The 25,245-nt window shown below is 36.5% G+C and overlaps 1 protein-coding gene across 8 annotated transcripts in view; it reads left to right on the forward strand.

Moving 5' to 3' along the window:
- GARNL3 (GTPase activating Rap/RanGAP domain like 3) overlaps positions 1-25,245 on the forward strand; it is a 45,439-nt gene that overhangs the window by 14,409 nt on the left and 5,785 nt on the right. For 3 of the 8 annotated variants that reach the window (XM_042878927.1, XM_042878922.1, XM_042878928.1), the window contains exons 7-28: positions 1,454-1,517; positions 1,762-1,794; positions 2,176-2,251; positions 2,849-2,947; positions 3,446-3,549; positions 4,490-4,598; positions 6,894-6,939; positions 9,433-9,539; positions 10,147-10,262; positions 11,084-11,188; positions 11,876-11,950; positions 12,948-13,059; positions 13,786-13,884; positions 15,693-15,809; positions 16,462-16,631; positions 17,854-18,012; positions 19,324-19,390; positions 21,369-21,476; positions 22,041-22,159; positions 22,581-22,716; positions 23,857-24,072; positions 24,412-24,523. In XM_042878927.1, the coding sequence (XP_042734861.1) occupies positions 1,454-1,517; positions 1,762-1,794; positions 2,176-2,251; positions 2,849-2,947; positions 3,446-3,549; positions 4,490-4,598; positions 6,894-6,939; positions 9,433-9,539; positions 10,147-10,262; positions 11,084-11,188; positions 11,876-11,950; positions 12,948-13,059; positions 13,786-13,884; positions 15,693-15,809; positions 16,462-16,631; positions 17,854-18,012; positions 19,324-19,390; positions 21,369-21,476; positions 22,041-22,159; positions 22,581-22,716; positions 23,857-24,072; positions 24,412-24,523 (2,349 nt within the window). The remainder of the gene's footprint in view (positions 1-1,453; positions 1,518-1,761; positions 1,795-2,175; positions 2,252-2,848; positions 2,948-3,445; positions 3,550-4,489; positions 4,599-6,893; positions 6,940-9,432; positions 9,540-10,146; positions 10,263-11,083; positions 11,189-11,875; positions 11,951-12,947; positions 13,060-13,785; positions 13,885-15,692; positions 15,810-16,461; positions 16,632-17,853; positions 18,013-19,323; positions 19,391-21,368; positions 21,477-22,040; positions 22,160-22,580; positions 22,717-23,856; positions 24,073-24,411; positions 24,524-25,245) is intronic. The other 5 variants (XM_042878924.1, XM_042878923.1, XM_042878925.1 and 2 more) reach the window with 5 other exon arrangements.

Genomic DNA, 25,245 nt, shown 5'->3' on the forward strand with positions numbered 1-25,245 from the left:
ATGATGAGTTGAGAACACTTCAGACATCCGCTACCTTCCTCATTAAGATGAACTGAGTCCCCTCACAGCTTCTGCAGGTCTGGAGTGAACACTGTCCCTAGTTGTCAGCACTGTGTTCTGTACCTGTGTAAACACCTGATTTTCCATGTCTGTCCACCAGTTGCTGAAACATCACTTCCTAACATCACTTAGTAACACAGCCTCTCCCATCCTTTCACCAAGATGCACAGTCTTATTCAGACATCCCAGATGCAAGAAATTTTGGCTTCTGTTAGGTACGCTGTTACTCATTTATTGGAACACCTTCACGTGGGTGTTCCATCCTCCAGATTTTGAAGGAAAATGGAAGCTTGTTTTAGACCCCTGTTCCTTGTTTTCCCCAGCGTGTTTGCTGCTTGGGATCAGTTGGATGAATGTTGCCTCCTTTTGCCCACTGAGGCATGAAATAAATCTGAGTACTCCATTGCCCCTAAGAAGGTTCCTTGAGCCTTCCCTCAGAGCTGATTAATATTCCTTTGGCACCTTACCCTGTTTCCACCAAGTGTGAATCTTGGTAGGAACTGTTCCAAAGAGTTATCAATATATTAATAAGCCCATTTGTTGTGAATGAATGGGGACACTGTAATCACTTTGAAAAGGAAATGGAGCAAATGTCATCTACATTGTGATCCAGCTTAAATAAAAATGGAAAGGTGCACCAAACTTGACATACATGTTAGTTTGCTGCATTCTAGACAGATTGTGTTCTGTATTGAAATAAATGGACAAAGCCATAATAAATGCAGGAGCGTATTGAATATTTCTGTTTATTGAGGCAGTTGATCATGCTTCTCATTTAAATACCTTTCTTCTGTTTTTCTGTTCTGTTTTTGTATCTTTGTTACTTCAATTTTATGCTGAACTGACAGTTTTTTATTTTAATTGCTGCTTAGCCACATGCCTGGAAATGTTCAGTGCCTGGTTGAACGGGAATTTGAGCAACATTTGCTAGTGGATGGTGTTTCTGCTGGTGGCAGAGGGGTTGGAAGTAGATGATCTCCAAGGCTCCTGCCAACCCAATCCATTCTGTGATTTTTGTATTATTTTAGAAGAGACAGAAGAAAAGCTTACAAACCAGAGTAGGTTATTGAGTAATATAGAATGCTTTTAGTAGGTATATATAAAGCAGAAGTGAAGGATAATGGATTTCGAATATGTGTTAAATGCAGTAAACATAATCCTCACTTCCATCCAAGGCCTTAGTAATTTCTGTTCTTAAAATCTGAAAGAAGTTTAGGAAATCTTAGAGATTAGCATTGTGAAAAAGAAATAACTGTTCCGCAAAATATTCCATATTAGGCAGACTCGTTGAACAATTCCTTTCAATAGGAGGCATAACTGCAATTAATAATACTTTAATGTTGAAAAATGTGTTCTTTCCTTTTTATTAAACAGCATTTCATTTGCATTTCAGCGCAATGAGTCTTGAGAAATTTGAGAAGGGGCCAAGGGAAATTTTTCATCCTGATATACAGAAGGTAGGTTGTGACTTCCCATGTTTCTTTGCTTTTCTGTATTATTTTCTGGAAAATAAAACATTGTGAATATTTTTTTCTGCTTTGTTACAGTAGCAGGATAAATGAGAAAAGGGGTTTTGGTGTTTACAACTAAATTTTTTTTATCAGTTGAACTGGCCATTTCAAAACAAAACAAATATGCAATAATGTAATGATTTGTGTTGTCTTTAATATGAGAGTGCTAAACATAGTGTTTTATTTACAGGATTTATTGGTTCTTGAAGAGCAAGAGGTAAATGTAAGCTTACACTCTTAGTTCATAGATCTATTCAATAAATCAAGCATTGTATTTGAAATATTTGTCCTAACATATTTGTGACAAATTTCAAGTTGATGCTTATTGCAGTAAAAAATGTAGTATTAGTTTTCAATGTGAAATTGAAAATCACTTTAAGCACCATTATGAAAAGTATGTTATGTAATTCATAGTCTATAGTCAAAGGTAAATTATTAGATGTCTGCTGTTTGTACATGTAATGGAACTGATATGAGGTGAGTACTCACGTGTGCAAGATATACACAAAGCTACATATTTTTAAAAAACCTTAGATTTGTGAACATTTATTTTAGGCCTTTAGATTGATTGATTTAGCTAATCATCTTTGGTTTAATTTTTTAGGGATCTGTGAATTTTAAATTTGGAATCCTTTATGCTAAGGATGGGCAGCTTACAGATGATGAAATGTTCAGCAATGGTGAGTCTTTCCCCTTTTCCTTAATTGTTCTATTCATACAATTGAAAACCATAGGATAGTGCCCAGATGACAGATAATGATAATTTTAACAGTACTTTTGTTAGGTTTTCATGCTAGTGTTGGGTGGGAAAAATGTAGCATAGACTCTTCTGTTTCTACAAAAGGTTGCCATAAGAACCCTACTATTACAGCTTGGACTATGCTGAAATTTTCTCCCTAGAAATAGACTATACAGAGTAAGGTTTGAAAAAAGAAGCAATTGAAGGAGGGGACTCATGTTACCTGAGAAAGGTCCTGTTGTTTCTACTTCTCATTCTTATACTTTCACATCATTATTACATTCTTGCATGTGCTTAAATAGTGTTATGGCATTAGCTGAAGAGATGATTCTGTAGTGTTGCGTGATTATCCTTTTCCTATAATTCTGCAAGACTGAGAGGCTGTTTCTGTCAGGGCAGAAGGCTTGGATGACACTAGGAGAAACTAACTCTGGTCCTTATGTCCTGCATACAGGACTTGTTCCTGTATTTTGATTAATCTTTGATAGGTGTTGTGCATGTGCTTTTCTACTGTAACTGTTCCCCTTTCCATGTGTAGAAACTGGAAGTGAAAGCTTTCAAAGATTTTTGCATCTCTTGGGTGACACGATTACTTTGAAAGGCTGGACAGGCTACAGAGGGGGACTGGACACAAAAAGTAAGAAGCAAAGAAGCAGAGGCTGCAATTTAAATTGTTTTTACTTATTGCATGGATATAATATGTGTACTTTAGAAATAATATGATTTCAAAACAGACTTCTTATATGCTTGCTAAATGTTCTGCTTCACCAGAAAACAGTAAATCAGGTTAGCTTAAGTCACTGGGGAAAGAGAAGTATTTATACGACTTCTATTTTAAAGTGAAGGGAATGAAGGAATAACCTGACATACTTTATAACGATAGGGCATTATGGCTGTGTTAAGACCTATATGAGATTTCAGGAGGCTTGGTAAAGGATGTCATAGGTTTTAGCTGTTTAAATACACAGATTAGACTGCAAACTCAAATTTAGACATCTGTGCAAAAGTATAAATCTAAAATGGGTCAGAAAAAGGGATTACTAAAGAAAATTTGAAAGAATGACCTGAAATATTTTTGAATCTTTTGGAAACTTAAAGGACATGTTTCTACTAAGAACGTTGTCTTTCTTTGCAGATGATACCACAGGAACCTTTTCCATCTATACAGTTTACCAAGGGCATGAAATTATGTTCCATGTTTCAACAATGCTACCATATTCTAGAGAGAACAAACAGCAGGTACATATTTCTCTCATCCTCCCTTTTTTTCCTTATTTCCCCCCCACCTCCTTTCCCAGTAATCAAAGACTCCAAAACTTCTTAAAATAAGATAGGGATATTTTTGCCTGTTCATAGTTTAGAAATGAAGAGTTTTGCAAAGAATATCAATACTGATTAATTAAAAAATGATGAAGTATTCTGACAGTCAAATGATTTGTAGAGCTTCACTGCTGCAGTTGCCATTGCTTTCAAAGATTTTATGAAGGCTGAAAATTAGACATGTATGGTATACATGAAAGTGTTCTGATAATTCATACAGCTCATACTCAGGTAATAATTAATGTAGTTTGAAAGAAAGTCTGCTTGTTAGTGCGCTAATGGTGAGCTTTGTGCATTTGCTGTGAGGCAATGCCATTGTTCTCTTCATAGGAAGACCAGGTAGGTTCTTTGGTACTTTTCAGATATGCTGTCTTGCATTCATCACTTGACCCTTTCTGAAGTGTCAGTCTTCTCATACTTCTGCCTTGAGTAACAAGATCACAGAATAAACCAGAGGACTTCAATTATTATAAAAGAGTAATGCAGAATTGGGGTTTTTCTCCTTTTATTTCAAGTAATGAATTTTCTTTTACGGAATCCTAGTTGTTCCATTTCCTGTTTGTGAATATTAATGTTTGTAAATTCTGACAGCTCTGCTTATTTAAAGAAAAAAAAAGAAGAAAGCAGTACATGACATTGCTAAGCTTATTTGCTTATGATTGGAGATAGTATTAATTATTTAAAGATATTTGTGATACTCTTTATTAATGCTTGACGTTTTGTAAGCCGCATCCAGTTTAAGAGTATTGTTTCAGAGTTCTGTCACAGAATTTTTAAGGCACTGATCTCCTTTAAGTCATTCTCTTCCCCTCCTTTTCCCCTCTCTGTCTTTCTCTTTCCCCTTTTTTTTTTCTTTCAGGTAGAAAGGAAGCGGCATATTGGAAATGACATTGTCACTATCGTATTTCAGGAAGGAGAAGAGACTGCTCCAGCATTCAAGCCATCCATGATTCGCTCTCATTTTACACGTATCTTTTTCTTTATATTTTCTACTTTTTTATTGTCTTTATTTATTTTTAATATTGCTTCTAATTTTACCCTAACTTCCTCATGTTTGCTGTTTACAGGGTGCGTTCTTTACTTTCAACTACTTGACTAGTAGCTGTAAGTCTCCTGCATAATTTTTTTTGTGTCAAACTGCTTAAAAGACTACTTCTATGTCAGATTACTTTTTATTAAAAGCGTATATTTTCATCATTCCACAAACTCAATTTCATGAAACTTTGTAAATTTTCATAAAGTATAAATTCACAATAATATTTCTGTTATTGATGTTAAGTAAGATTGCATCTATTACTGAATATTATCTTACCATGTTCAGATGATGTTTATTTTGGGTATTTATGTATTTTGGTTCACTGTATCTGAAGACTTTCAGACCTTAAACCACCTGTCTTCCAGATTTGTTGCAGCATGTATTTTTCAAACTTCTGTTTGAAAACATTGTGAAGACAATGTAGTTCCAAAAAGCTGCTGTCAATTGCATCAGACTGTCGTGGGGATCATACCAGGTGATCTATATATCCCATTCTGGCATCTCTTAGACCAGATTGAATGGAACATGTAATTAAAGAAGAAAAAGTTTATACATGTGCTCTGTTGAAAAGTCTTTAAAAGTGATCACTGCTTCAACTTCTAAACCTAGTTGTCAGATTGACTGCTCACTGTTGTTGGAATTTTCTTGCTAGTCTTTCTTTTTAGATGGATAATAATCTAATTTGCTCTACAGGGAAGAAGCATCTAGAGCAAAAGAAATTCCACATTTAAAAGGAAAACAAACAAAATCCTTTAGTTAGCAGAGCAACCCAAATATTACCAAATAGTAAAAGTTTACCAAGTCAGTATAACTCTTTATCCGCGTCAGTGTTCATAAACAGAGATGTAATTCTTCCTTTATTGATGTTAAGAAGACATATTATGTAATTAATTAACCCTGCTCTTTTTAATTTCTAACAAACATTTCAAGGTTCAATAGCCTCCTGGTCATGGGGCACATGTTGCCAGAACCTCTTATGCCAAACTAGCATTCCTGTTTTCCATTTTCTCTTGTTCCTTAGTGATTTGGGTACCAGGCTGGGTACCAGGCTGACTGCATGCTCAAGTAGTAAACTTGTCTTCACTTATGACTATTTTCATGAGAGAGATATTCTTGGTTGTTGACGTGGAGCCTCTTGGAGCCGCTCCCCACAGAGAATCAGTTCATCATGGCTTTACTTCGTATGAATTTGTTTGTTTTTAGAGTGATTACTGGGTGGGGAAGGCTTGTGAGGATGCTTATAGATGTTCTTGTGTCATTATATAGCTTGGAAATGTTCTTGAGGAAGCATGAAGGCTTGCATGATTGCCATACACACATAACTGGAAAGTAGGTTAGGGTAGAACCTGCAAAAGAAAGATCTGCTTGCCTGCCTCTTTGTTGTTGAGGAAAACAGCTTAAAGATGGTGCCAAATAAATGGGTTGATGAATGGAAAACATTGAGCAGAATATTAAAGATATGAGGTACTATCCTCATAATACCAGAAAACTGGTCCTTGAAAACTTTATGAAAGTCTGGCTTCTGAGGGATTTCTATTTACCTGAGGTACATGATCCTCCTGTTGAGAGGCTTTACTGAAAAATGTACCTACTGTCTGCTATTTCAGGGAGTTGTTTTTCTGTTATTTGAATTAACTGCTTTCATAATGAGTCAGAGGGGCAGATGTGCCTTATGTCTATATGAACTTGATTAGGTCATTTGGGAAGATCTTTACCCTTTTGTAGTGGCAGCTGAAGACTAGGCAATACACTGTTAAACATCTTAAATGCATATTTGAGTATTCTCGGTTTATATCTTCCTCTCTGTTTTCTTAGAACCCTTCTAGCAGAACTATTTTGTGGGATTCTTTTTTTCTCAGTGGGAGTTTCAGCACGAGTGACTGTGGGAATCAGTGTGGTGATGGTGTTTTTTATCATCTAAATGAATTTTTAATCTGAAGTCTGTCAAACTCACAAACACAAAACAATGTAGCACACTTTTGGCTTCATGAAGCAGCAAGAAGTTTGTGTTAATAGTAGTAGCTCTATTTTTAAAATGGTTCAAATGCAATAATTTTGTATGAAACTCCCTTTATAAAAATAGAATGTACGTAGTCTAGAATATTTTGTCTTTACATTGAATTATACTTGACTGTTATTAAATCTACTATCTGCTGCAGGGAAAAAAGTGATTAAAATATATGTGAACATCGTTAGTAATGGATTAATTTCCTTAACTGGATGACAGATATTTTTGCCTTAGTGAGATATAATAAGGAAAATGATAGTTACAGGTAGGTGCTGATTATAACTAATAACTTTATTCTGAATTTCTGATGGATTAGACGTAATGGGAAAACATTTTGTGTTGAACACCTGCCTGCAAGTCAGGAAGGCAAATGAACTTTTAGAATCGAAGTATGGACGTGGATGCAGGTAGCTGTAAGTTGGCTCTAAGTTATTCCTTTCTAATCATTAGAATAATGACATCCTGGAAGCTAAGGTGTGCACAGCAAAACAAAAAGATGGAAGATTTGTCTTCAAGATTCTGACTGCAGAGATCAGTAACATTAATTAACTGTGGTGATATGATGGTTGCGGATTGTCTCTTTACAGGTCTGAGTTTGGTTGTAGATAGGCAAACCAGATCACTTTTAGGAATCTTGAGTCGACTTAAGAGAAGTACAGTTGTACATCACTGTATGGGAACTGCTGAGTCACAGCCTGAACCTCTGATTGATCACCTGAGGCGAGCCATGAGTCAGCCAGAGAAGCACAGGTGAAGGCAATTCACCTGTGCTGCCGGAAGGGGTGGAGCCTGGCTGCACCCCTCCTAGACCTATTGAAGAGCTGGCTACCAGAGGGGAAGGATCTCTTCTGGAGGTCACCTCTCTTGGTGTTTTGTGGTGAGCTCAGCCAAAGGGTAAGCTCTTCCACTTATTCTCTTTTTGTTATCGTTATCTACTTTGCCTAACTCTCTTGATTATATTGTGATTATAACATCTTGATATCTATTGATTATACAATTATATTGTGATTATAACATCTTGATATCTATTGATTATACAATCACATTCTTAAAACACGGTGAAATTTTGCTGGTAAATAATGTATTCTTCACCAATGTATTTTGCAGTTAGCTATAAGACATGAAGGCTGTCCAAGGCTGAGTCTGTCATGTCTCAACAGAATCTGAACAGCAATCTTTTCTGCAGCCTTGTGTGTAGGCTTTAATAAACAAAATGACTTTTGCCGTGTAGTTGATCCTAGCTATTGTCTAGAGATTAATGCAGTAAAGTACAGTAAAAATGTTGAGGGCGTACTTTTATAGAATCATAGAAAGGTTTGGATTAGAAGGGATCTCAAGGATCATCAAGCTCCAACCCCGCTGCCACAGGCAGGGCTGCCAACCTCCATATGTAATACTAGACCAGGCTGTTCAGGAGCCCCATCCAACCTGGCTTTGAACACCTCCAGGGACAGGGCATCCACAACTCTGCACCAGTACCTCAGCACTTTGTTGGTGAAGAACTTCCCCCTGACATCCAACCTAAATCTTCCCTCCTTCAACTTAAAACCATTTCCCTTTGTCCTGCCTTTATCTACTCTTGTAAAAAGTTGGCTCCCTTCCTGTTTGTAGGCTCCCTTTAGGTACTGGAAGGGTGCAGTGAGGTCACCGTGCAGCCTTCTCTTCTCCAGGCTGAACAAGCCCATCTCCCTACACCTGTCTTCATGAAGGAATGTTTATTTTAATCTTTTCCTTTCAACACATAATCTGGGCCACTTGTACCAACCACAACCCGTGATTTCAGAAACTGCTCCTCAGATCTGATCACATGATTCCAACATACAGTAATTCCTGGATTGATTCGGAAGTTTTTTATATGTATGGATATGTACAGCTCAAAGGATTTTTTTGCTAGAAATAGCTTTCTTATTTTATACAGGTAATAAATTTAAATATTAATGCTATAAATATCTGTAGAACTCTGTATCACTGTGTTTGTCTGGCATACTGCTAAAACTAGCTCAAGAAAAAATCAAGCAGCATGATATTTCATTTTTTGTTTGTTTTCTACTTCATAGATTTTTTTTTTTTTACTTGTTTTGCTCAAACTAAAAAATGTTTCATACCGTGTATCAGGATAAATGACTAATTTTTACCTAGACTGAATAAGATATAGGGGACTTCTGAATTTGTTCCTTGAACACTTTGTTTCTAGTACCTGGAGAATATTGTATGCACAGTTTTGTTACCTGCCATTCTTGAGATACTGGATCCTTTGCTGATCAGTAGTAATCAGCAGGTACAGCTTTCATGGGAGCAGTTCTCAGTCTTGCTTCCTCAACAAAAGTGAATTTGCTGTTCCCAATATAAATTCAGCTGTATTTGCACTGTTACTCAGAAAGATTCTCATGCATGTGGTGAATGCACAGGTGAGAGAGAAAGCTTTACCTGTAATGAGAACATCTTGCAGGGGAACAGCTGTTCTTTTTGGAAAGGACTAGATTTTACTAGCACCGTTAACAGCATTAATCTGTAAGTAGAATTACAAAGTTCTATCATAATTTTAGTGTCTCATTATTTATGTAAATAATTCATGGTTTTGGTTCAAGTGAATAATTCCAATTGAGTGCCCATTTATGAGGTTTTTTTCGTTCAGCTCACGGAAATTTTTCTCCCAGACATTCCCAGATAACCATTTCTGGTTCTTTTTTTCTATCTGTAAAAATGACAGACTTTGAAAGTGGCTTCCAATATAGATAAATACTTGTTCTTTCAACAGGCTAAAAATATTTTCAGAAGAAAGCGTTCCTCTCTTTGGGCCTCCACTTCCATCCCCACCTGTGTTTACAAATCACCAGGAATTCAGGGATTTTGTTTTGGTTAAATGTAAGTCAGTTTTCCTTTTGCTAAAAATACTTTTTTAGTAATTATTTGTCCAGTGCTTGTTACAGGAAGCAGTCCTTAATGCGTTCCAGGAACCTGATGGAGGACTTCTGCCACTGTGTTATATTCCCCAAAAATACCCAGATAATTGAGGTTACCCTTGAAGACTAGGTTTTGTTGGCCAGAGACTTCTTTAAAAAGCTTAAATAAGGTTTTGTTGATCCTGTCATCGTGACCAGTAGATCAATAACAGATACCTAGCATAATAATCATGATTTTGCTCTCTTACCTGACAGGAACTTAACTGTTAACTTATCTCACATATTACTCAAAAATATTTAAATTGGTTTCATACTTACATTGATTCTGTCTTTTTTATATTGTATTTTTTATATTGGTTAGGTAGTTATTGGGGTGCTTTGTTGAATTCTGCCATTACTCCTTCTTCCCTCTTAAGCTTGAAGGATTGTTATTTACTAAAAACATGTAAAAAGGAGGCAAAACTAAGTAACTGCGAGAAAACTGGGTATACTGGTACAGAAGCAAACTGCAGTCGGTAGAAGGTAGCAAAGCAATTAAAGTAATATACCTTCTTTTCTACAATTTTTAGTAATAAATGGGGAAAAAGCCACCTTGGAAACACCAACGTTTTCTCAGAAACGTCAGCGCACTCTAGACATGCTGATCCGCTCTTTATACCAGGACCTGATGCCTGATCTACACAAGGTAAATGCTAGTCAGTAGTGATCTCTGTGCTTTGCGTATGTTCTTATTTTAGTATGTGAAAAGCTCTGCTGCATTGAAAGACTGAAATTCTGATGAGAAAACTGAATTACATATACTAGGCTAAATACTAATTGTCACATAATTTGTTTTACGGTTATATGAAAGTAGACAGACAATCCTTTCAGGATTGGACTTTTCATGCACTTAATAACAGATCTGAGGAGAAGCATAGCAATCTTGCACTTTATATAAGCTTACCTGCAACAAGAGTATAGAATAGTTAGGAACTGAGTATTCAAAACAGGTATTTGAATTTGTCTTGTTATCATAAAAGCAGCTCTTATCGCATTATGTGCAACTTTGGATTACTGTGATTAAGCATGAGATATCTTCATTTTAGATGATGAAGACTCAGTCTTATTGCGATTCTTAACTAAAAAGAAGTTGAATACTTCCAAAATTGGAAAGGTGTTTTTTCTCACTGTTTATTTCTCTTAGCTAAATAGGTCTGCTTAAGCTTTCTTGTTCATGTATTCATGTCTGCAACCTTGCTTGAATTGTACCGTGTGAGTGATAAATGATGACAAGCAGAAAAATAGAGCAGTCAAGGATTGGAATAATAGCAACTTCTGTTCTCAGAGAAACCTTCCAATTAATTGATCCAGTTAGTTGATGATAGGAAAATATATTAAAAAGAAAGGCAGAAAATGTAAATGATACCACCGCAAATAAAATAAAATTAAAGGATTATGAAAACTTTGACTCAACTGGAAAAAAAAAAAAGAAAAAAAAAAAAGAAAGCTGCTTTTTTCTTTTTTTAGAACATGCTGAACAGGAGGTCCTTCAGTGATGTGTTACCAGAGTCTCCAAAATCAACACGGAAGAAGGAGGAAGCTCGGCAAGCAGAATTTGTCCGACTTGGTCAGGTAGGATGAGTTTCAGAAGCATGCATTTATGTTTACAAGACTGTGTCTTAATGTTATAGAAACACTGGATTTTTGTATGCTGTAAATATAAACAAGGAAGATATATAAGATACCTTAAATAGACTTATTATCTGTCTCAATGAAAATATATTCATACAGTATTTCTCTAGAGTTTTTAGACCTTTTAGAATCAGCATGCTTCTAGTTATTTGTGACTGAAGAATTTGTGTTGCTGTGACTGTGCCTTAAGCACCACCCCCCAGGTAGTGCATATGTGCAGTTGGAGTGGCTTGTTATGTAGTTTTGCAAGTGTAACGCCAGCTTGTTAACAGATAGAAGGATCTGCTAACCAGCTCTTACTGCTTGAATTGTGTAAATGGCCAGCTGACATCATTGGAATAGGGGCTTCTGTCTATTACTAAGTTGGACAGTTCATGCAATGAATTTTCCATTTTTTTTAAAAGCTGTGTATCTTTTGTCTGGGAAGATAGTCCATAGTGGTTAGTGTGCATTTTGACATAGATAATTATGTTTTCTTTCTGAATTACTGAAAACGTAACAGAAAATCCAAACTAAGTAAGCTACTTTCTTGTCCTAAATTATCTGTTCTATATAGTCTTTAACTTACATACTAGTGATAAAAACTTCATTTAATTAAAGTATTTATTTTATTTTATTTTATTTTAGGCACTCAAACTGAAAACTGGTGTGAAAGGGGATACACCAGCTACCTTGGCAAATACAAGCTTTTGTAAAAAGGAGGTGAGTGAACCTGTCTGTTTAAGGAGAGTTACTAGAAAATGAAATGCTAGTGAATATGGCGTACGTATATGCCATATGATGTACATGGCATTGTATATCAGTTCTGTATACTATTTATTTACTTACATAATTAGGTGCTATAGCAACGAAGTATATGCAATAGTATTGCATAATACTAAAGTGATTCTGCAGACAGTAGCAATTAAAGGATGAGCCTGGATGTAGAAGCATTTCTCAAGTTAAAGCAAATTGGGATATCTTTATGTCATGAGGTTATTTGATGAAAAAGACACGTGTTTTCCGTAGACAATCATCTTAAATTATTTTTACTTCTTTATCAAGTTTTAAACAAAATTCAGTTGTGTTTTTATTTTCTGTAACTACGAGATTCTTTTTCTAGGGATTGGAAAATGTAATCTACGCTTTTCTGCATGCATCTTATACAAAGAAGCTTCAAAGGTGCTTGTAGAGTTTCAGACTTCAGTTTACTGTTTAATATTGGGGATGGAGGGAGCCAGATTTCAGGAGACAGATATGAAGAACACATGACAGAAGCAGAGTTTGGAGGAAAGACAGCTGTAACAGTACCATTTCTAAATACAATCTGAACTACAAAATATAAGCAAATTGCATGTGCATGGTAGTGCATACATTTTAAATCTGTGGTATTTAAAAAATAAAAAAATAATATTAAGCATTTCCAGTGTTGCAGTGAATATCCACTGAATTGCACTAAAACTTTGGTTTTAGTTATAGTGTTTCAAGAACATGCCTTATTATTGTATTAGTCTCCAAATCCAATTGATAGCGGGAGTATTTTCTCTGCAAGAAAATTAAATAATTTTGATATTTCAAATTTTAAAAAATATACTCTTAGGAAATGTATTCTCCCAGATGTGTTTACATGTTACTGCTTGCCATTGTCCATCATGTTCTGTGTCTGTCTGATCTATATTTCTTAGTGTACTTATTGTGTATCCCTTATGTTAATTCATAGCCTTGGGAGTCCCAGTCTTTCTGCAGTAATTTTCCTCATGAGGTCATCTGTGCAGATTCTTGGGGCCAGTCCTTGCTGGTTTCTACAGATGCTGGCGTCTTGTTAATAGATGGTTAGTAAATGATCATGTGTTTTTGTGTTAACTATTTTTGTATCTGAACATGGTCTTGAAAACATATGTTCATAAGCTCTGCTCAGGTATTGGTTAGTTCTCACCTCCATTGATATTTACCAATCCAAGTAAATTTATTACATTTATGTCACCTATTTGCAGAATTTTTCTCTGCATCAGAATCAAGCCATATTTGATGGCCCATTTTAATGCAGATTTCTGAATGTTTTATTATTTCAGATGCTGTTATTTGACCATCTGAAAAGACTCAATAAGTTAAATTCAAGCTCAAGGAGTGTCAAGTGGTCTGTCTGCATTTGTTAGCCCTTTGTGATACTAGTGAGCATGAAGCCCAAAGCTTATGCAGCAATGGAAGCCTGCTTCTTCAATAACAGTGCTTTTGCTAGTTTGACCCTTATCTTCTGTGTGCCACAAAAGGCTGTCAGGCTTGAGGGAATTAAGCTAATTCTCAGTGAATATTCTCAAGTTTTCTAAAGGATGGTCCCTTTTCTGCTTCATTTGCATTATCTGATCCATGGCAATGATAAAAGTCTGCCATAAGGAAGTATAGGCTATGATGCTACAGTATATTAAGCAGTTTCTTACAGGATGCTTTATTTTAGTGAGGGGAAAAAAAAAAAGGCTTTTATTGCAAGAAGAAGTTCAAAACCACTAACTACCAAATTTTAGCAGAATTTTAAAGAAATTTGTGTGCTTCCTTTTTAGATGGTCAAACTGCTGTTCAAGTATTTGATAAAACTCTGCAAATAAAGCAGATGCATGTGTTGGAAGCTCTGGATTATTTGATTGCCCGAACAGATAAAGGTAGGAGAGGTCCCTGTTAATCGGTTCTCTTATGAATATATCTGGTTAACTTCTTATTTGGCAGGCACATCAATAGGAAGGAATATTTTAACTCTTTTTCTTTAAGAGATTACTTTACTGGAAAAAAATGCTCTACATTTTAATTCCTGCAGCGCTAGATATGTATTATCACCTTTTCTCACATCACCTAGCCATTTTTAAATTGCTTTTGTTAGGTTTTAGAGCTTTTATTGTTGCTCTTTTGACATCCTTCCACCTCATTCTCTTTGCTGACTTCTTCTGGGTTGCTCACATGCTATTTCCTTTGTCTCAAGGCTTTAGAATGCTGTAGGATTTGCATGACTCATGGGCACGGGCAGTCGCATCATACTAGTAGTGGCATATATTAAATGTCTCATTTAGAATAAAAGGTACAACAACTTCTGATTTTTTGTTGTTGTTGTTGTCTTCTAAAAGGTGTGGGGGAAAAAAGAAATCCCTAGATATGTTCAGAATGGTGCTTCAGTGCAAACCTTAAGCTGGTCACACTGAATCATAGAATTTTTTGGGTTGGAAGGGACCTTTTTAGGTCATCTAGTACAGCTTTCCATCCCCCATCATGGTCACAGCCATCTTTCAGTATATGAGGTCGCTCAGAGCCTTGTTCAGCCTGGTTCTTCCAGAGATCAGGCAACCACAGCTTCTCTAGGCAGCCTGTTCCAGCACCTTACCCCCTTCGTATTTAAGAAACTCATTCATGGAAGCACACATTCTTGAGTGTATGTATTTTTGAAAAGAGAGGGACTTCATCCATTTTGTTTTCATTTTCTCAGTGTTGACAGTAAGAATTTGCTCTGAGTCAATGTTTGAAGTTATGGTGGACTTACGGAAGCATTATGCCTTCTTACTCTAATACTTTCTGTGGGAGAAGAAAGTCATGTATGCGCCAAAGGTCATCCTAATTCGTGTTGCTCTTCTATCAGCACTGAAGGCAGCACCTGTGATCTTGCTTTTGTATTTATAGCAGGAGCTACACTGGCTACATATTTAGAAAATGTGCTTAATTTTTTCCAGTTATACCAGCTGCTCTATTGAAAGAGTATACCTGTGTCAGAAAATCTTGCTTTGTTTGCATTTTAAGAAGTTTGCTTTCTTATGTAAGGTTCTTAAAGAGTAGCTTATTTTCAACTGTTAATAGTAGTGCACCATTATTTATTTATTTAAATTTAGGAGTGTATTCTACTCACATCTGTCATCATGGAAAATAGATTTAACTGTGGTAGTGGATGCGGTGTTATTTTTGCAATTGGAAAGTATCTTGAATGTGTGTAACTTTGAAGAACCGCAAAACCAGTCTGCCTCCAGGGGCAGGTTTTCAAACTCTGTTAAGAGTCCAGTTATCAGCTGCTAGACATTTATAGTTAACCCTTCTACTCTTGCCTTTAGTTTGCCTCTGCTGTATTTTCACTGTTTTCCAGTAGCGTACATCTCACTGTTCTAAAGATCTTATATAATTTGTTGATTTTTTTTTTGTTGTTGTTGTTTTTGGGTTTTTTTTGTTTGTTTGTTCGTTTGTTTTCAACACAGTCTGAGGGGAAACTTCTACTGAACTGAAGGCATTGGTTTCTAGGATTGTAAAGACTAGAGTGTGTTCACAAGCAGTCTTTCCTTGTTGTCGCATTCCTACTTACACCCAGAGAAGAAAAATTATTTATCTTTTGCTTTTATGACACTGCCCTGTTTGTTAGGAACTGCACCTCTTCGGAAGTATTAATTTCAGAACACCATCATCTTTTTCTAAGTATTTTTTGGCTTTTTCCATCCTTCAGGGAAAGACTCCCGTCTCCTTGTCTTCAGATTGAGTTCAGTCCAAAAAGATATAGAAACAAAGCAGGTGATAAGAAGCAAATATGACTGCAGAGAAAATAAATTGGAGAGAACAAAAGGTGATTTTACTATCTTATGTTAAAAGTATCCCACCATACTATTATGGCTTATTAGCTTCCTGTTGCAGATTTTCACCTTTAGTTTTTTTGTTTGGTTGTTTCCTTTAACTCTGAACAGTTAATTCAAACTTTGTTAAGATTTTCTGAAAATAAGATTGGGTGTAGTCCAGCGTGCCTGTTGAGAGCTTGGTAAAATTACCATGTTACTTGATAATCACTGCTGATGAAAAGCTCTAGAGAAAAGCATGTATGTTGCTTTCAGAATTGGGGGACATAATAAGAACTGTATGTCTCACATTCATGTATTAAGATCACTGTAAATTGGAGAAACACTGACAAATCTATTTTGAATAGTAGCACTCAGAATAGTTTGAGTATTGATTATTTTAATGGATGTAAACATTTTCTGATCTTCAGCAGCAAGCTGGAAAGGGTTAACATGATTTAACCCTTGTTAAAAGGAAAAATACAATTTAACCCTTGTATTTATTCTTAAATACAATTTACGAATCACATCATTTTGTCTTTTTCTAGATGTTAATGCTATCCTATTGCAGTTCTGTTGCACTCTTGTACTAACCATCGTTCAAATACAGAACAAAAAAGCAGTCGTTACCCCGAATAATTACAATCTGGAACATTGTTTCCTTAGGCTGCCATTTATATGCTATTAATACTCACCATGGTGGTGAACTGAGGATTGTTGTGGCTATTCGGAACAAACTACTTCTCATCATAAAGAAATACAATCCATGCAACAGTTTAACAGGCAGCTCTCCATCATTATCTGAATCTCCATTAGAGGAGTTCCAGTATATCCGGGTACGTGTAATCTGGTCACTAATTGCCTTTACAGACTGAGCAGCACTCAGCTAGTGGGGCAGAAAGGTAAAGAGCATGCATTTTGTCTTTCTGAACTTCCGGACAGATATAAGCAAGAAGCAGTATGATGGAGCTCCGTTGTTCAAGGGCCAAAGAAATCTTTCAGATTTATTTAAGTGAATTTGTTTGCTCTATGTCATGTTTCTGTGCTTAGAAAGATGTGCTTTCAGACTAAGAGTCTGAAAAAGAGAGTAGTTTTATTTACTGAGTTCCCAGGGCTTGTTACTGGGGCTGCTTCTATTTAAGATCTTTATTAACAACCCTCTAAGTTTGCAGATGACACCAAGCTGGGAGGCAGTGTTGATCTGTCTGTGGGGAGAAAGGCACTAAAGAGGGACCTGGATAGACTGGATCGATGGGCTAAGGTTAACTGTATGAGTTTCAGTAGGGTCAGGTGTTGGGTCCTGCATTTTGGTCACAACTCCAGGCAATCCTACAGGCTTGGAGAAGAGTGGCTAGAAAGCTGCCTGATGGAAAAGGACTTGGTGCACTGATGGAAAATTGGCTGAGTATGAGCCAGCAGTGTGCCCAGGTGGCCAAGAAGGCCAGTGGCATCCTGGCTTGTATCAGGAATGATGTGGTGAGCAGGACTAGGGAAGTCATCCTGCCCCTGTACTCAGCACTGGTGAGGCCTCACCTCAAGTACTGTGTTCAGTTTTGGGCACCTCAGTACAGAAAGGACATTGAGGTGCTGGAGCAGGTCCAAGAAGGGCAACAAGGGTGAAGAAGGGCCCAGAGAATATGGACGATGAAGAGTGACTGAAGGAACTCGGGCTGTTTGGTCTGAGGAAAAGGAGGCTGAGGGGAGAACTTGTTGCTGTCTTCCAATATCTGAAATATGCTTACAGCAAGAGTGGTGTTGGTTTATTCTCACTGGTGACAGGACAAAGGGAAATGGCCTCTAGTTACGCCAGGGTAAGTTTAGGTTGGATATTAGGAAACACTTCTTTACAGAAAGGGTTGTTGAGCACTGGAATAGGCACCTCAGGGAGGTGGTTGAGTCACCATCCCTGGATGTGTTTAAAAACCGTTTGGATGCGGTGCTCAGGGACATGATTTAGCGGAGGGTTGTTAGCATTGTATGCTTAGGTCGTGATTGGATTTGATGATCTTAAAGGTCTTTTTCAACCTGAGTGATTCTATGATTCTGTTTACCATGCAGGAAATATGCCTTTCTGACCCTCCTGTGGTTATGACGCTAGTTGATGGACCTACTGAAGACAGTGACAATATGATTTGTGTAGCTTATCGGCATCAGTTTGATTTAGTTAACGAAAGTACTGGGGAGTCCTACAGACTGCATCATATTGAAGCAAACAGGGTAAGTTTAAGCATGGAACCTATTTTCTTGCAGAACCACACTGAACATTATTTCTTGCAGAATTAGTGCTTGCTGTGCTGACCTGCTGGGAGCACTGTTTACAAAGATCCTATGTCTCCTTTACTTTTCAGTCCAGTCCAACTTCTGCCGTAGGGGCTGTCTGAGATACTTGTCTCTTTTGGAATGTGTGATGATAATTACTTCCGAGAGAGGTATTTACAAGGCATGACACATGAACAAAGAACCTGTGTTTCATTTCTCTGAAATATTGCTGTCAGCGTAAATACAAAGCCGTTATTGTCCTTTTAGTCAGTAGTTTGTGCTTTACCTTTTCTTTGTGTTCTCAATGTTTTATTGTCAAGATTGCAGCAAAATAACTTCAGTTTTTGGCCACCAGTATCTCATTCAGATATGCTTATATCTTTTAGGTTTTTTTAAGAAACTTCTGCACAGCCAAATAATAAATTAACTATATCTGTCTAACTAAGACAAAGTGTTGCGGTTTAAGTAAACATCCTGAGTTTTGGGGGAGGGCTGGGGGGGAAGTTCAAATGTTTCCTGCTGCGGGGAAGATAAAGGGCCACAAAGATGGTGAAGGTCCTGGACAATCTCTCTATGAAGAAAGGCTGATTGATCTGGGTCTGTTTAGCCTTGAGAAAAGGAGACTGAGAGGGGACCTGATCCAGGTCTATAAATGTCTAAGGTGTGGGGAGCAGAGTGGTGAGGCCAGACTCTTTTCAGCAGTGTGTGGAGACAGGACAAGGGGAAACGGCCGGAAACTCGGATAGGAAGTTCCGCACCAATGTGCGCAAGAACTTCTTTAGGTGAGGTGACAGAGCACTGGAACAGGCTGCCCAGGGAGGTTGTGGTGTCTCCTTCTCTGGAGATGTTCAAGACCCAACTGGACACCAACTTGAGTGAGCTGGTGTAGGAAACTGCTTTGGCAAGGGGGTTGGACTCCATGATCTCTGGAGGTCCCTTCCAACCCGTGTGATTCTGCGATACACAGCTGTACTAACTCAAAATTTATATGGCCAAATAAATTAGGTAAGTTTTTATGCTATAGGCATAGTACTGAATATTCATTACTGAGGTACAGCATTAAATACAAAATAAATTGATTTCCATTCTAAGAGCACTCTGAAAATGAATCACAAAACAGGCCGAATGTGAAAAATCACATATATTTTTTTAAAATCTGTAATTGTGGAACAACACCAACTGACTGTATTGCTTCAGAGTCAAAAACTGGATGTAATAACTGCAGTATCCCATCTGAATATTCATTATCATTTCCCATTTCCATTGCAGGTTAATTTTGTTGCAGCTATTGATGTATACGAAGATGGTGAAGCTGGTCTACTATTATGTTATAACTGTAAGTATCCAGGAAAGACTGAAAATGGTAGGATCTCGATCTGCATATGGAATTATTTTTTCATTGGAGTCTAGATCTGTGTTTTAAAGTAAATTTCAGAGTTTCACAGATAGTATTTCAGAATACATTCTTTTTGACTTAAATACACATTAGCCAGACTAGAAATTGAAGTACTATTTTATTGGGTATTTTGAATTAGACATACAATAGATATTACTTTGTTACTCACAAAAGTCCTATTCCTTCCGATTTCCTCATTCTTTACCTAATTAAACACTGGATGTTTCCAGGATGTGTATAGCATTCCACCTGCTTTCTTCTTTGTACTTTTGCATTCTGTTATTGTGCTTTTTTCTTCTGCACACTTCTTTGCACTGTCACATTCTTTCATTGTAATTCTCTCCGATATGGACACATGGTCTCCGATATAATACATGTTCATTTCTTCTTTTTTGCTTCTAATCCTCTTAAAAATATAACTTGCAGATATGTAACAGCCTTTATGAAGCAATACACAGAAAGACAAAGCACAGCCTTCTCTGTTTCAGGCTATGTGTCCTATCGTCCTTCTCAAAGTGATCATCAATAGAAACATAATAAATACACCTAAATTCTAGTACTGGCTGTTAGTTTGGTACTTATGGGAAAGTATTTCTTAAGTGTTAACTTCCTCTGTAACACTGTGAGGCCTCGCTGGTTCTATTTTGCCGTATCCTATCTGATTCTAGTTCACTTAGAGCTTTTTAGTTCTGAAGTAGTGCTGTGACAGTGCATGGTGAATTCCCATACCTGTACTTCTGCGCAGAATCAGTTCCATTCTAATAGACTTACTGCTGATCCAAAGCTAATAAACTTAGTTGGTGCTAAAGGTACACTACAGGATCCTAATAAGATCTTAAAGCCTAATACACAGTCTTGCAGCTACTTGAATTCCTATTTCTAGGACATTATCACAGAGAAACCTACTTCTGGTCTTTAGAGAGTTTACAATTAAGAAAAGATCATCGTAGAACAAATATGAAAGCACATGATTTGACAGTTCTGAGTTTGTATTTAGAAAAAGGGTTTTAATACTTTTTTGGTTATAAACTTAGATTCAGTCTAAGGACATATATAATAGAAAAAATTCAAATCATAGGATGTCCTGCGTTGGAAGGGACCCACAGGAGTCATCAAATCAACTCTTAAAATAGAATTTTACCTAAAAACATTGAAAAGAACTGATAGGAGCAGGTGTATGAGGTGCTCACAGATGTTTTCCTGGAGCCTCCAGTGCAGTCATGAAGTAGTAAAAATAAAAAGATGATTGCAATTCTTTCTCCTCTTTAAGCCTTCTTTTAATTTCTTGACATAACTTCTCATTTTAAAGGGATGTTTTATCAGCACTAGTGAGAGTGTTTAGAGAATAAAATTGGGTAGTGGAAGGTTAAATTCCTCGTGATCTAGATCTTCCAAATTAAATTTAGAATTGCATTCCAAGTAGCCAATTCATGTCTGACTCATAACAAGACTTAGTTTCAGTGCATGTATGGTAGCTAAGAGGTTCACAAGTAACATGATTAATGAAATCGGTATCTGTAGTATCCTATGTGTTTTACAGTCCTTGGAATACATGAAGTAGCATATGGCTGCTTGCATGGCAGTTCTTACAGACAGAGAAGACATGGTTTTCAGAAATGTTGTTGCCTATTTCTCTACCGTAAACAAAATAAGGAGCTGGTGATTGTTGAAACAGAATACCACTTACTTTGTGAAACACGGTAACTTATTAAAATGTAGCTCTTTTATATTTATCTTCTAAATGTTCAAACGAAAGCTCGTTTTCCTTATTATCTGTTTAGATACAAAGAGGCTTCTACACAGATGTTTGAGTTTTATCTATCTATCATCCAAACTTAAGTGAAATCTACCTATAAAGTTGACATTTTTAATTTACAGTGTAAAGTGATGGGTGCTTTTTTTTTGTTTTTTGTAACAGATGTTTGCCAGTATAGAAAAGTGTATCCGTTTAATGGTGGTTCTCCACTGATTCAGCCATCAGCTTATGATTTTCACTTTTGCTGGAATCAAGTTCCTTATGCTGTTGGTAAGAAAACATTTATTTTTACTCTTTTATCAATATCTCTTAGACCTGCGCTTGGCTGTTTCTGGCTGTTTCTACCATTCCTATAGGTACTTAGCAAACATGTGGACAAGACACTAAGGGATATGGTTTAGTGATGGAACTTGGTAGGTCAGATTGATGGTTGGACTTCATGTTCTTTGAAGGTATTTTCCAAAATAGGTAATTCTGTGATTCTATAAGCATGTTGCATTAATGATGCCACTTCTGCTAAGTGGCTGTTTTTAGTGTATTTTGAAAAGTAGAGCCTTGGTGCAAAGTTTTTTTCCTTTGCTGAACTATTTTTCCTTTCTCTTTTTTCTGTTTTTTTATTTCCCATTCAGTCTGCATTCTGCCAGACATGGAGAATGAAATCTTGTTCAGGCTTGATGTATCTGAATGTTCATCAGTTTATTAGGCAAACTTTGTCGTAGGAAAGGGAGATGCTGAAGTAGATCAGATACTCAGGAACAGTCTGCACTGAGCAACCAAGAAACACACTTACATTAATCATTCTTTTGTGCCAAATAATTTTTTGTTCCGTTGCAGTCTGTGCTTTCCCTTACATACTTGCCTTCACTACTGATTCCATTGAAATACGTTTAGTGGTGAATGGAAACTTAGTCCACACAGCAGTTGTGCCTGAGCTTCAACTTGTAGCATCAAGGGTAAGACACAAGAAAAGCATTTTTGACTATTTGTGAGATGTTGTTGAGATCTGTTTAACATGAAATGTTGTCTAAGCCAAATACAAACCAAAGCTCACAAGTGTGATTTCATTTGTGAAAAATATTCATCTTTGTGCTCTTAGTATTAAGTACAGTCAGGATCAGAATTGAGCTCACTGACCTTTATTGCCTGCAGTAATGCATACTTGAGGTATTTGATTGTTTATGGGGCAAATGCTATTCTGAACATCACAGAAGTTTCCCTAAGATACAGTGAGATAGCCTTTCCCTGATCAGCCCTAATCAAATCAGCAGCAATGCAGCTACAGTGACAATGAAACACAGTGGATAAACATTTGAGCTTTTACTCAGCAAATGATTAAGTCTTGTAGTACTAATGGTGAGTTCTTTGTCATTTCAGTCGGATATTTATTTTAAAGCTACTGCTGCAGTAAGCGGATCATCTCATAGCAGTTCTAAGGAAATGAGTTCAAGAAGTTCACCTCAAACACCTACAGCTTATGACATGCCAGAATGTTCTCTTTCTTCTTCAGAAGGTAATATGGTTTCTAGACAGCTTGAATAATCATCTCTGATTGTTCCAGCAGCTTCCATATCTCAGTGTAGCTGATCTTTAGTAAGAAGAAATTGATCAGATAAAAGATTTTGAGTTAATAGTTGAGAGTGTGGAGGATAGAAATCTTATTACCCAAAGATCTGAATCACCTGGCTTAGCTTTTGCCCAAGTGTATCTCTTTTGAATGAATAGCAGCATTATTTTCAAGAAATCATTTATACAGGGGAGGAAGAATTAAGTTTTACTAGCTAAATGAATCTTTGTCAATATGTCCAAGATTAAAGAAAAAATGGCGTAAAATTATGAGAAAAATTTCAGACTTCACATACACCTTTCCTTTCATTTAAAAACAGCTAAACCATCCCTCAATGATTAGAGTTCTTTTCAAATTCAGAATAAGAAGTGTATCTAGTCACAATCACCTTACTGTAAGGTAATCTGTGAACAGTTGATCTGTAAGGGAACAGTAATGGAGAAACATGGGAGTATCGACTAGATAATGCAGTATGTATGTATGCCTTGGACTTTTAAATCTGGTACTGTTAGCAGAAAGGGAGAAGAGAAAGGAATTGGAATTTCAATTTTTAAAAGGTAGTGCTGTTTGATGGTAAGTTGTTAGGTGATTGGGTTTTTTTTTTCCCCCCCAAAATTAAGAAAATGCAGAGTCTTTTATGTCACTTGAGAAGAAAAGCCATAATTTGAACTATTTGGGATCCAGACTCCAATATTCTGGCAACATATTAAAATATCTGGGGAATCTTGAACAGAATAGTGAGTCATGGTCTTACAGTTGGGATATCAGCCTTAGGACATATAAATTTACCTCCTTTTTCCATTGCTGATTCATCACCTTGCTGAGAGTCAAAAATTTTTTCCTCTGTAAGCCAAAAAGTCAGTGCAAAATGTAGTTCTATTTCTTCCTTCTCCTAGCCTACTTATATTGTAAGGTGCAAAGTAAGAAAGGTCTTGAAGAAGAAAGCAAGAAATGTTATTTGAGTTTAAAAACAAACAAACAAAAAACCCACACAATGATTATAACTTTTCTGTATGATTTTTCATTTTGAAGTATTATGAACTGATACGGTTGTGAAAGAGTAACGTTCTTTTTTTTCCTTTTGAGTTTCAGGTGAAGTTACATGTAAAAACTTGTATAAAATTCCTCTTAGTAATCTGGTAGGGCGAAGCATTGAACGACCTCTGAAGTCACCTTTGACTCCTAAAGTCGTCACTACTCCAACATCCGGTGGCATCACCTCTCTTCCTGTTACTCACTCACTATCCTTATCTCGCATGGAAATTAAAGAAATTGCAAACAGAACACGTAAAGAATTGCTGGGTAAACTCCCCTTGTTCTTCAGTGTATATATATCAGTTACCACTAATATAATTTCTAATTTTTGGAGCATCTTTGGACTAATCTCATTATAGTCAGATTAGTGACAGACAACCAGTGTTCATAAATAAGTAGTACAAACAAAGCAGTAAGAAAATGTTGTTTGCAAGTCATTTAGGTAGTGTCTGGTCATATATAAGGTGACCATATTCTAAGTCAGCTGAAAGCTGTTTAATTAAAAATGAAAATAAGTGAAAAAATGAAAATTAAAAAAAAAAAAAACATTTTTGTGAATGCTTTATTTTCTGATGAGAATATTAAGACTTTTATTCCTTTATTGAGGCCTCTTGGATGAGCCTATTCCCAAGACAGAAGGTTCACAGAAGCAAAAAAAGATTCCTCGAAGACAGTCAGACCCCAAGCAGGGAGCAGTAAGATCAACTAGTAGTGACAGGTAAATAAATGTATGGGCTTTAGGAAGGAGCCTAAGTTAGACCATAAATGTTTTGAGAATTGATTGCTTTTCAACCGGTTTATGGTTTTCCCAGTTAGGTAGAGATTGACTGAGGCCTTTGTGAATTTCATGCTAATGTGTGGTTTAGTATCTAATAACAGCACTGAGATGGGTTATGCATATTGCTAAAAGACATGTTATAAGCGAAGAAAGGCTAAGTGGGATTTTGTGGAGGACCTACTGCAATTGGGCCTGTCACTAGGACTTGAACTACTAAATTCACACTGCAGACTGAATTATTGTTTTCTTCATATCTTCTTGTCTTGCTATTTCCAAAATAAATTTTGCAAATAAACATTATTGCATTTGTCTGTTTGGCTCTGCTTACCAGACCCTACTGCCATTATGTTGTTTTCTCTGTTTTTATAATTTTATATTTGTGATGAGTAGCAGCAGAATTCAGCCAAGATACAATAGACTGAGATTATTTTTTGTTAATCTGCTGCAGTATAAACTATTTTACTATTTGGAAGTTATAATGAGGGGGACAATTCATTAGGATTACCTTTTGGCAATAATTTGATATTTGTAATCTTTGTTTTAATAAGAATTGTTATGGAAGCAGAGTTAAACAGAGAGAAACTCAGTTTTAATGATCTGTCTTTAGTATGACTTGATTGTATGTAGAAATAGCCACTGACCCTACCTGCCCCTTTTCTGTG

Source organism: Lagopus leucura, unplaced genomic scaffold (assembly GCF_019238085.1).
Source record: "Lagopus leucura isolate 7727_CA_CO unplaced genomic scaffold, USGS_WTPT01 Super-Scaffold_100022, whole genome shotgun sequence".
Lineage (NCBI taxonomy): Eukaryota > Metazoa > Chordata > Aves > Galliformes > Phasianidae > Lagopus > Lagopus leucura.